At 42.2% G+C, this 12,454-nt stretch overlaps 1 protein-coding gene across 2 annotated transcripts in view; it reads left to right on the top strand.

Moving 5' to 3' along the window:
- Window positions 1–1,721: 1,721 nt before the first annotated feature.
- prag1 (PEAK1 related, kinase-activating pseudokinase 1) overlaps window positions 1,722–12,454 on the top strand; it is a 19,898-nt gene continuing 9,165 nt past the window's right edge. The window contains exons 1-3 of one of the 2 annotated variants that reach the window (XM_032539896.1): window positions 1,722–2,000; window positions 5,665–6,006; window positions 6,109–7,862. In XM_032539896.1, the coding sequence (XP_032395787.1) occupies window positions 5,740–6,006; window positions 6,109–7,862 (2,021 nt within the window). In that variant the 5' untranslated portion in view covers window positions 1,722–2,000; window positions 5,665–5,739. Of the gene's footprint in view, window positions 2,001–5,664; window positions 6,007–6,108; window positions 7,863–12,454 lie in introns of those variants that run through there. The other variant, XM_032539898.1, reaches the window with a different exon arrangement.

A 12,454-nucleotide genomic window follows, 5' to 3' on the forward strand; every position in this document is an offset into this window, starting at 1 on the left:
TTCCCTTCATAATTTAAGGAAGCACCATCAAATATGATCAATTCCAAATGTTTTATGGGACACGCTGTACACAGCCTGACAACTTTAGCCTCATGTCAGCACAGGCTAGAGCTGTGCATGTGGCATGCAATACATTTAGACAAATGGCATCTTGGCATCAGTAATAATTTATAGATGTGTGGTAAGTGGTTTGGTCGATGTAACATGCGAATCAAGAAAGAATCCAGCAAAAGAAATATATTTTAACACACTTTATGTTTTTCTTTTCTTTTAATCACCATTGTGATTGTTCTCACTATTCAATTTCTACTGAAGCTCCCTGCTATGCTCCTCTAATTTGAATGTTCCTACAAAATCCCAGCACCAAAATCTCGGCTTTTGATGGATGATTTATCTCCGTGTGTCTTGGGAAACACTTTTATATGACAGCCTTTCCTGTGACCGTGCAGAGTGACACCACATATAATTAGCAAGAAGATTATTAGCACAGATACACACTACTAGAACAGGATATTCTACTTCCTGCGTTGATTTAATGTAAAATGAAATTATAATTTGCTATTGCAAGCCAAGTCTAATAGCAGAATGTATCTAGAAACTTCCCTGTTTTTTATGCAAAGCACAAGTGGTTTGAAATACCCCATTATGAGAATTATTACGTGCTCTGTACTGCCAAAAATAGATGCAATGCAACAAACTTGTAATCCTCTTGAGAGGATTGTGACTCTATCCAAATCCAACAGGTGGTCTTGTAAAAGATATCACTTTTCCTGGATCCAATCTCTGCTGTGCCACTTATGCTGATTGTCTCAGCTCTGCTATAAATCCTTGTGCAAAGTTTAGGAAACTGGTGGGTTCTGTGTCCAATCGATTCATGTACGTGGATGTGTCCTTTCACAGGAAGCAGACCAGAGCAGTGTGGTCCTCAGAGAGTAGGGAAAGGCTACTTGATTTTGGGGTTAACAGATCTACTGCTGTTTTTTTTCTCTTCAGGGCATGTTGTTTTGCCGTTCTTATGACAAACTAAAAAAAAACATAAGGAAATGTATGATAAGCGCACAAAATAGTGCAGATTCAGGTTCTGTTTAAATGAGTCAAAAAAAGCCAACTGATAGAACCTTGTTGCAGTGTTACTTCACAGTAAGTCATCACAGGACATGCTCAGTTAAAAGGTTAATCTCTACGGATGACCGCCTTCGGCCAACACAGCGGCTGTTTTTCACTCTGTGAGCTCTGCTTCTCCTTTTGCTGCCTATAATGGAAACCAGCAGGGGTCCAGCCTGGCTCCGGTAATAGTGGCAGTGTTTTCTATCTCTGTCACCCCAGGCATGATAAACAGAAGCAGGAGCAGTCTAGGGGGTGGTAGGAGGGAAGGGGCTGCAGAACCCTGGGAAGCTTGTACACATCCACCTTCACCACATCAAAGGGCTTCTGATTAAAATGAATGGCTTGCGGAATAAACCTGTACAGCCCATTGGGGTTTTAACCCCAAAATGGTTTGCTTTTGTGAGACCTTGTATCCTTTACCTTAAGGGGGGGAGGGGTTACAGTCCTGTGATTATTCTGCAAATCAATGACAGCTGGGTTGTCAAAAAACATCCTTATGACAGCTAAAAGAACAAAAGATTTAATGAAAATCTGTGAGAGTGGCCACTGACCAGACCGCACGGTTGGTTAGGAGCTCCTCCCACCTCCTTGTGCTCTCTCCACGCTGCTGCAGAGGACTCCTGCTCCGCCTCAGCACTCCACCTCTGTACAGAGCAGCAACAGCAGCAGCAGCAGCAGCAGCAACAGCGAGAGCCGAAACCAGCCTGCAGCAGAAGCAAATTCCTGGGTTATTATCTGTCACATGTGGAATACCTGAAGAGACAGACGGATATCGGCTTCTGTGGGAATTAGAAGAGCAGATACGACACAGTTGTGTTGTGGATTTTTTGGTCTTTTTTTTTTTTTTTTGAGAGAGAGCTTTTGTGTTGCCAGGGAAGAGAAAGTCCGAGCAGGTAAGCAGCCAGTCAATAAGCACCAGATAACCTTGGCTACTTTAGCATGGTTACATTGTAGCTATTCTTTTTTATCTCCTGTATACACCTATTTTGTTGGTACAGCTATAGCCAAGTTGTTACATTTTCTAATTAGGTATTGTGTTAATGTATAAAAAAACAGCCTTGTTTTGTCAGTTACCTCAGTGCGAGAGGACATATAGGATTATTCTGCAACAATAATGTAGGCTACCATAAACCAAACTTGGCTACAGGGAGACAAGTGTTTAGCCAAATATTAATTTATCAAATCCAAAAACGGAACCGAAACACATCGGGTGTGTAGCTAACCTATGCCGAATGTGTGTTAACTAAACGTGCTACCAAAGCATTCAACTCAATGTTCTTAAAGTGGAAATTTTGTGATATTTGTCAAAAGTTTACAAGTTTTGGCGGAAATCCCTACCGAGTTTCGAGAAAACAGGTTGTGCCCTCCCCATGAATGAATGGGCTGTGTGAGTGAGGCAGGCGTGACAAATGTTGCTCGTGAAAGCATTTGTATTCAAAGTGGGTGACTACGCGCTGATGTGACCTGGTTATCAGACCGTAATATGGACTATAGGTTGTCTAATTATGTTTTATTATGAATGACTGAACCGTGTTATCGTATAGTAATTGTATTTTAAAAAATAAATACTTGTAGGCCTTCAGAGACATGAATGGAAATGACAGGCAGCAAAGGGGCACAGGTCGGAGTCGAACCCGCGGCCGCTGCGTCGAGAAATACACCACTGGAATCTTATTTGTGCGCCTCTACCAACTGAGCAAACCGGCAACAGAATCATTGACCCCAAACAATTCACTTAAAAACAGTTAGTAAGACAATGTAATGAATTACGTAACAGTAACCCCTAGTAATAACCATCAGGTTATTAATTAAGGCTGGCTCACGCATATGTGTGTGTTGGGGGGGGGTCTGCTGCTTGCATGCTTGATGCTGCAGAAGGATTCAGACAAAGTGTAGTTTTACTAGCTGTTGAGCGTTGACAAGCCCTCTAACCTTTACCTTAATTACTCCTCTTGCTCACCATATCTCTGGGCTATTTAAAATGTTGCCATTCAGTCTGACATTGCATCCTGACTGTATTCCTCAGTGTATTACCTATTAGTTCAAAGCAAATACTAAGTATGGTGTTTTTCAAGGAAAACTGACATCCACATTTGGCTTTTAGACTAAAGTGAAAATGGTTAGAGTCCCCCACATAAGGGTAGTGGGTTTTAATTTATCACCAAAATTGAATGTGTTTTTGAGACATCTAGTGGCCATGGGGTCATGGGTACTGTAGATGTGGCTTCAAGGCTGATAATGTCCTTATTAGGTGGCCCAAATGTATAAATTCCACACCAGACCAACATTGACCTCAAGAAATTTTTGCTTGCACTCGTCTTATTTGTCCAGCCCCCGACTTCTAACATGCTCATGAGATATTTTTCATAGTCTGTTTATTTTTTAATTTTTTATTGAAGGCAGCCCTTGAATTTTGTCAAATGGGTGGACTTCTTGCGGTTTTGCCCTCTGTGTGTTTTTACAAGACAAAGTGAGAAATATTGGACCTTGAGCTTGAGAAGGTGTGGGGAATGTAGACAGCGGGGTCTATCTCTGTTCAAACAAGCAGCAATGAACACGTAAACGAGAAGAGGTAGAATAACTTAAACTGAGGTGCAGTTTCAGATGTATTTCTGTTTTCTCTGGAAATACAGAAAATGTTCAACATCTGAAATTCCAATTCAAATTAAATTCCCGCATGTCCACTTCTGTTGTTTTCTTTAATTCCCTGCAGGGATAGTGGAAACAACATAGAGTCTATTGTCCCTGTCAGTTTGGCCTTAACTTACTGAACACACCATGACAGTGTTCTATCTGTCTATGCATTGGTATTGCCTGATTGTCACACAAAACCCCCTAAGCAGCTTCTCGATTGGCAGTCATTCGGTTCTCTACAGCAGCAGGCCTAGCAGCCTTATAATCAGGCATCGCTTCATATGACTAATGCACAAGGCCAAAAGATGTTAGGCAAGGCTGTTTCCTCTGTTGTCGCAGGAACGGTTAAACAAACAGTGAACTAGTGGGTGCTTTCCTGCCCAAACTGAGTCAGACAGAACAAAGAAAAATGTAAACATGCATTATCTTTACCAACAGGAAACACTTCATTCCTATAGTATTAGTAAATGGCAAGGTTTTTATACTGGAGCCATGAGTCTTAAGAAGTCCAAGTATTCTTAATTTTTTGTTCTAGTGGTTTTTGTCAATAAACAACTGTATAAATCAAGAATCACTGTGGCTAATACAATTACAATCACATTTAGGCTAACTGAGTGCATACAATATATATACCACTTTTCCTTGTCCTAGGGGAGTAAGTATACATCTTTCTTCCTCTGTTTTTTTGGGGGGGGGATAATGGAGCCTCAATGGTGGGCTACTGTTGATGTTTATAATTGCACCTCAGCACCTTGTTGAGAGGCAATTAAAGCTGTGTATTGAACATAAAGAGGGACACCCAGATGCAAGGAAACATGTGATCTCTCTGAAATGGTGTTGATCTTCTCACTGTCAGCCCAGTTAAACAGAACACAGAAGAGGGAGATGAAGGAGATGCGTGTGGGTCAGTTTGTTTGTGAGAGGAGGAGGACACACATGTTGAGTGTGTGTGTGTGTGTGTGTGTGTGTGTGTGTGTGTGTGTGTGGAAGGGGGATGGGAGATTGTCGTGGTTGTGAGATTCACCCTGGTGAGACTTCAGACATTCCTGACATTCCGACCTCCGGGATGCTTGAGGCTCCTCCGTCTTCTTCTAGCATGTCGGGGGCTGCGGAGGACTCCGGAGGGCTTTTATGTCCCTCGGCTCACGCCAGCAGGCCCTTTGGTTGAACAGAAACCACATACCCTCTAATTTAGGAGGCCATGGGAACAAGTAGCACAGCACACACCAAGTCTCCTTAAGTTACATCTGTGGATGACACTTAAATCCTTATGGAGGTCTTCTATGAGCTTGGAAACACTTGTCAGCCTGGACTTCCTCATCACTGTCTTTGCCATTTCAAGTAGATGTCTGAACTTGTTTTTGACTTACTATCTGAGAAGTTTTTTGTCTTTACTTTTTGATTACCAAAATTATACAACTCAGACAAATACAAAGACAAATCATTTTTCTTTTTCTTTCCGATTCCGAAACCTCAACTCAGGGTATTTGTTTAGATCCGCTACCGACGCATTTTCACGAAAACAACCATCAAATGTTATATGACATTGTGTTTACTGTGGATCAGTCATATTATGGCCAAAACCCAATCTGCTTTATAAGGTGGCGTATTGAATTGGTGCGTCCCAAGACAAAATGAGCAGTCTCTCAAACATTTTGATGGTCTGAAAATGATTAGTTGTGTGAGGGGAAAAGGAAATGATGGCAAAAATTAGTTGAAAAAAATTGTTTTTTGACAGTTCTTTTGTAATACAAGCAGTTATACTTAGTCCCATGGACATGTGGGATTCTGATTATGATACAAACTATGGGCAGTGATTACATAGAGATCATGATTTTTTAATAATGTACCGCATTCTTCTCTCTCCTCTACATACTGCCTTCTGATCAACATCTTGTGACGTTGCAACCTTCTGTGGGCCAGCCATGATGGTTCATCCGGTATCTGCCACATCACTCAACAGCCACTAATGACCGAACCTTATTTAGCAAACCAAAGATGTCAGCGTGCAGCGACTTTGCAGAACACGTGTGGAAACCCGGCTCTTGTAAGAACTGCTTCCACCCGCTTAGTGCACACCACAAGACTGTCAGCGGCCTGGATGGTGTTCCAGCCGCTTGTTTGAAGAGCATCCTGGGAGGAGATGAAGAAGCGGTAGTAACAGCGCCTTCACCTTACAGCAAGCCAACCATCGCAGTCAGACCCACTATGATGAGCCTTGATACCAATGAGTCGATGACTGATGTCAATATGAACATAGAGCAGGTGATTCTCTTAAATTTATCTTTCCTGCAACTAACCTCAGACTCTATTACTGTTCAGAATGATGTATTTGTTCTTTAATGTGTGCTCATGTTTATGTTTCAGGAGAACACAAAGAGCCCAGTTCAGCGTTTGGGCCTGAAGAAGCTTCTGGACCTGTCGTCTCTTTACATTGACAGTAATGGCTGCAACAAAGCCCATAGAGAGGCCGTTCTTCAGAGTCCTGAAACCAAGATGGAGTACAAAAACTGCTTCTCTCTGGCTTCCTTATCCCCCAACATCCTGCCCAAAGACTCCATGATCATCAGCAATATCTTTGTCACCCAGGAGGAGGGGAGAGGTTCTCAGAGTTTAAAGAAAAATGCCAATGGAGACACCTGTAAACAACAGAATACAACTACCACTAAAACCAAGAGCACTTATAATGGAATTAGTGTGACTACCAGGGCAAATTGCCAGGAGTCCCATCAGGCATCTGTGGAGATACCTTTTTCTGTGGATATTGTCCCTTCCAGTCCTTCCAAAGTTCATAGCAATGGTATCAGCAGTGGGAGTCCTGCTACTGTTACAACTAAGACATCCAGCACTTCTACCACTTTTCCTACCACAGCCTTAAGTGTGGACACCATTAGCCACAATTCTGCACCATCGCTTCACTCTCCTCCCGTACTGTCTCAACAGAAGACCCTATTGAACTCCTCATGTTCTTATCATAGTAGTACAGATTCACTTCCTGGGGCAGAGGGGTCGAGAGAAAGACAAGTTAGGTCAGGGAGCCCCCAAAGCCCACCAGCCATGGGTAGCTCACAGTCATCTCCCAATTCTCCTAATGATCAGCCAGACTCTGAACCCATTTATGCAGAGAGCACCAAGAAAAAGCGCAGGCCGCAAGGAAATGGGTTGCAATCCCATCTTATGTGCCCAAACCAGACTAAGAACTCATCCCAAAGCTCTGAGCTTTTAGGAGAAAGTCAACGGGCCACCATCACTGTAATGGCCGCTCACACAGAGGAGAACAGGACTTTCTTCCTAAGCAGTCCAGATTCAGCCATCAGCACCCAATGCCACTTCAGCCCCACAGCACGTAAAGACCCCAGCAGCCCAGCCTTCCGCTGGCCCAGCCCCAGCCACAGCTTACCCTCTTTGGTCACAGAAGGCAGCCTTATCCCCGCTCTCCACCCCAAGCCTCAGTCTAGCCCACCCATTCCCCCTAAAAGGACCACCCGTTCCCCCAAACTGGGTACATCTAGCCTCTCACCATCCATGTGTTCTCCAGTCCCTCTTCCTGATCTCCCTAGACTCGGGACCTCCAGCCTCTCACCATCCATTTCGTCTCCCGTCCCTCTCCCTGAACTCCCCATGCTTTTCCTCGTCTCTGCTAGAGAGGGCCACTTCAAGGTCCATACAGAGAACCACAGCTCAGCAGCATCCGAGCGCTGGCACAAGCCCCCGCACCACAGTTCTGGCTGGAACTGTTGCATCGAGGAAGAAGAGGAGGAGGATGAGAGAGAGCGGAAAGAGGGGGAGAAGAAGAAGTTGGCTGGCAACCCAGGGACAACCTCTCGGGTGTCAAGCCTGGTCAATGGTGCCGCTGTCTGGAAGGAGGCCAGGGACTGTAAGGCCCACAGCAGCCCCCCTTCGATGACAGAGCCAGGCACGGCCCCCCCGGCTGCCCCCAACAATGGTGCCTGTCAGGGGGAGACTGAGGGCACCGGTGCAGAGGAGGAGGGCAAGCATAACGGGAGCATGCCGTCCAAGCAACCATTGCATGGCGGCTCATCAGAGCTGCTGGCAGCAGGGAAGGGAGCTGCCAACAATGAGCCCAATCCACCGCCTCCCCCGCCTAAGAAACTACACAGGTAAGAATAACAAAGAACTTTTTATTTACCATTTACACAATAACAATTATTAAACCCTCAAATAGGACAGAACACTAGTACTGTATCTGGGTATCATTATATTTGATGAATTTAAAAAAACATATATTTTCATTATTGATTAACCTATTTCAGTTAATCATGTTAACAGAAGAAATGACAAAATGACAATTAGAAGTTAGCGGAGACAACAACATTACTTACTCAGATTGACCAATAGACACAAATCATTCTCAAGGTATTCAGTTTACATGAAGCAATGAAAAGTAAGCTGTTCTTGATAATTAGGAAGCTGATTCACAAACTATTTTTGATGCCATTTTTTAAACTCTCTTTAGTGCAGCTTAAAAGACTCAGTGTTGCCAAGTCTTATCTGTTCACATGTAATTTCCAGCAACTTATCTATTATACATTTCTCATAATACTGTTTATGCTAAGTATGGGCAAAGCACAGTTAATTCACCAGTAATCTCAAGGAAGGGTTGGTCTTATATATTGTTGACAATAAGTGAGCTATGTAAAAGAAAAATTCTAATAGAGATTTAATTCCACGCTAGTATACTAAACATTTTCTGTAAGATGAATGATGTGCATTAATCAAATTTACTGCCCATTATAGCACATATGTGCGTGATTGTCCTTCTCTTACCTGTGACTTGCATTAGATCTAGATATGTAGATATATATATATAGATATATAGATATATATATATATATATATATATATATATATATATGTAAATGTATATGTATAATGTGTTGGTGCTACTTATGTAATATAAGTATTATGCCTGAGAATGCACATACAAGCATCTTACGGCTGTGTGAATCTTACTGTGCCTTCTCCTTTCATAGCATTATTATTCAGCCTTGAATCAGCCTCCATTCTTGCAGCTTGTAATCATTCAAACTGTTGCGGCACATTCCACAATGCAAGCCTTGTTCTATTCAAGCTAGTAATGTGACTTTTTCAATTCTAATTAACACACAAAATGGGTCTGTTAAATAGTTCTCTGCTGTGTCACATTGCTGTAAATTTGTTTTGGCTGCCGCACAATATACAGAACTGTTGGAAATAATAATAATATGCCTTGTTCCATTGATATTGTCACACAGGGACAAAGCTGTCATTAGCAGGCGTTCAGGTGCATTGTTGGGCAAAAACAACGTTCATATTTGTGCTGTTGGGTTCACTTACAGGATGTGCAGAAACATAAATTTTCACCTTTATACAAGAAGACACACATTTTTGTGACCTACTCTGCTCAGACCTTCTAGCCTACGTAGCCATCTATTAGCAGTAACATCTGCAAACATGCTTTAACCTGAGTCTGCATGAGGCTAAGAATACACTTTGCTGTCTGAGTCAACTACACCAAAGAAGAAACAGAGAAGAAGCCTTGTGTTGCAGTTAGTAGAGTGTCAAATGATGTCCTCAAAATAAACTTTGCTTTGTCTGAGACAGTGTGATAAGGTCTAACACACAACAAGACAAACAGATTTTCTGCCATCTTGAGCTATTACAATTTGTGTTTTGTTGTCAAAAACACAGATTACTGATCACATTTCTTGGGCACTTATGTTTGTGGTAATTCTAGTAAGGACCCATCTCTTCTGTTATGACATTGCCGACATTCTGCACTGATAAAAATACACCTTGTTGTGACACATGTGGGAACACGCCTCGAGCCAGCCAGCGACAGTTGTGGCTTTCCAAGTTTAAAAGTGGGTTTTGTGTATTTAGTCAAGTGTCCCCGGTCACCAGGCAGTACTGGAAACTTAATGACAAAGTCCGCCAGCACGGTGGCCCAATGGTTAGCACTGTGACCTCACAGCAAGAAGGTATCGGGATCAAACCCTGGTCCATGTTCTCCCCTTGTCTGCATGGGTTTTCCCCACCACTAAAAATATGTTCCCCTCCCTCTCTACCAAGCTGATGTGTAGTGAGCGTTGTGCATCTGCCGTGGCTGCTGTGCATCCTTACAGGTGGGTGCTGCACATTGGTGGTGTTAGAGAGTAATCCCTTGCTTTAAGTGTCTATGATAAAGCTCTATATAAATTAATCAGAATCTATATCTTGTCTGCAAAGCAATCAAAACTTCATGGAAAGTTTTATTATTGACAGAAAATTGAATCTTGTGTGTAGCATGAATAAAAAACAGTCACAATACAAAGACTCACATGTAGATGCACCCCGTGAGACAACATTTTGATGTGCTGAATCATTTAAAAGCCACAGATGGTTGGAAAAATCTGCCTACCAGAGCCTTTGATCACGTGGAAAACACCACAATGTTTCCTTCTTTTGTTCCTCGTAACAGGTCAACCTACATATCATGTAGTGGGTCAGCCTAAGTGGTGTGTTTGTGCATGTGCCTATGTCATGCATGAGTGTGTGCATAAGTACTCTTTAATGGGAAGGCGTGTCCACTGGTCAGTGAAGGTTGCCAAAGGGAGGGGCTTTAGTGAACAGATTGTTGCCCCTGGCGTCTCCCAAACTGTCCCACTCTTGGTTTATATCTATGGTCGGTTGCCACCAATAGAAGTAGAATTTCTAGATCAGCCATGTGGATTTAAGTCCACTGAGTTTGACTTGGGTTTGAATTGCCTTTTGCTCTCCAAACTATCATTCCAAGCTGCCCCTCCTTCCACAGAGTCATCCTGATCCCTTCAGTGCAGCAGAATAGATAGCATCTTGTTGCTGTCTGAAGTAAGCTACTAGGTCAATGAGTGAATGCTATAAATGAGATATGGGTGCTTAAATTTTGCTCATAGACACTGTTGCTCTTCCTGCTGAGAGGGTCTTAAATACACATATGACTCGTATGGAGCCAGGGTTGTGTTACTACACATGGCGGGGCTTTAGAGAGCCACCAGTCTGATCCAGGAGCATTTTGTGCCCGTCACCCGACAAGGACCTTTGCCTGTCCAGCATGAGGTAGGCACCTAATAGCATCTTATTCTCTGTGCCCCTTAGTAAGCATTGGAGACGCATCTATCATTAGACTTGTTAAGCGAAGTGGTGATGTTCTTGTTTGTGCAGGAAAATAGTCACATTTTGAGAGTGTTTCAAAAGGAAACCACAGAGCATATTTTCCACACGTCTATCAGAAGATCAGTAGTTAAAATTAATTTCTTAACGGCACAGTGGCAGATGTGGTCAACTTTTTTATTTCCCACTCTTTCACACCCTGCCTATTGCTCGTCTTCTTAACTCTTCTATTTCCTTTTCTGGCTAGATTATCTTTAAGTCATTTATATGAGCCTATCCTGTTGGTAAAATTAAAATATGGGTAAGATGAAGAGGATGAGAAGTGAAATTAATTCAGTGTTACTTTATGTGATGTGGGGAAATCAATGAAAGTGGCTTGTACTGAATAAGGGAAAGACATAGCTGACAGGGAAGAAGATAACAAGGCAAGACTGGAGCAGTTTGCAAAAGATAAGGATTGGTGTCAAGCATAAATGGTTCTTTGTTTCAAAGACATGGTTTATATGGCTATATAGCCATGGTAACTATCAAGGGGAAAAAAATGCATGCCATTCTTCTCTGCACAATAACACCAAAACACAAGCACAATATAACAATGCAATAAATGCTACCTTTTGGAATTTTGGAACAGCACCACAAATACAGTAAAATCAGTTAATCTAGTCTCATCAAAACTCAACATTGTAACCTTCCTAAAGGTTGTGTATGTTGCGTGGCTTTTGTAGGGGATTGCATTACATTGTGCAGTGTGTTAATGATACAACCGAGTGCATTGTGCTTGAGTTAGCCTGCTTTCCTACCTCCCCCGTATTTGATCAAAACCGTGAATTATGTATCAACATCAATGCATCAATTAAAATAATTAATTTCATCACTCTTAATGCTGTATAACCATCTTAGATTCTGCTTTTGCTAAAATATCATTGTCTCTGCATAAAATAGACCTGGTGAGCTAATCTGTGTTTGACCGTTTGTGTTTGACCGCATTTGCACACTGAAACGATACAGTAATTTTTCTACCGCGTCATTATTTTATATATTATATTATTATATTATATATTTATGACAGAGAAGGTACTAAATATGAGTCAGGAAGTGAAACCAGTTGTGTGAACCTGATCCACAAACACAACACTGTAGTTTAGTTTAGGTCTTATTTTACACTGTCACACTGCTATCTGTAGCTAGTTAGCTGTAACCCCAGTCTGATCCCCTTTTAAACTCCCCCAGCTCCTCTCACACTATTTTATTAATAACAACCACACACAACGAGAGAGAGACACACACACACACACACACACGCTGTACATAGCGTAGACATACACGCGGATAGCTCAAAATGCTTACAGATAACACGCCACTTGTGGATGTGTTCACGCAAAATCATGTTGAATCATTAACTCATGTTGTTGTATAATTTACTTAACTCAGTGTGTGGGCTCCAGGCTGCTAGCATACAACATACCTGGGGCAACGATAGGTGAACTAGCTAGATGGTTGAACACTTTACTTTTTTTATGAAAGATTACCCATGTGTGTATGTGTGTGTGTGTGTGTGTGTGTGTGTGTGTGTATATATATA

The sequence above is a fragment of the Etheostoma spectabile genome, chromosome 16, assembly GCF_008692095.1.
Source record: "Etheostoma spectabile isolate EspeVRDwgs_2016 chromosome 16, UIUC_Espe_1.0, whole genome shotgun sequence".
Taxonomy (NCBI): Eukaryota; Metazoa; Chordata; class Actinopteri; order Perciformes; family Percidae; genus Etheostoma; species Etheostoma spectabile.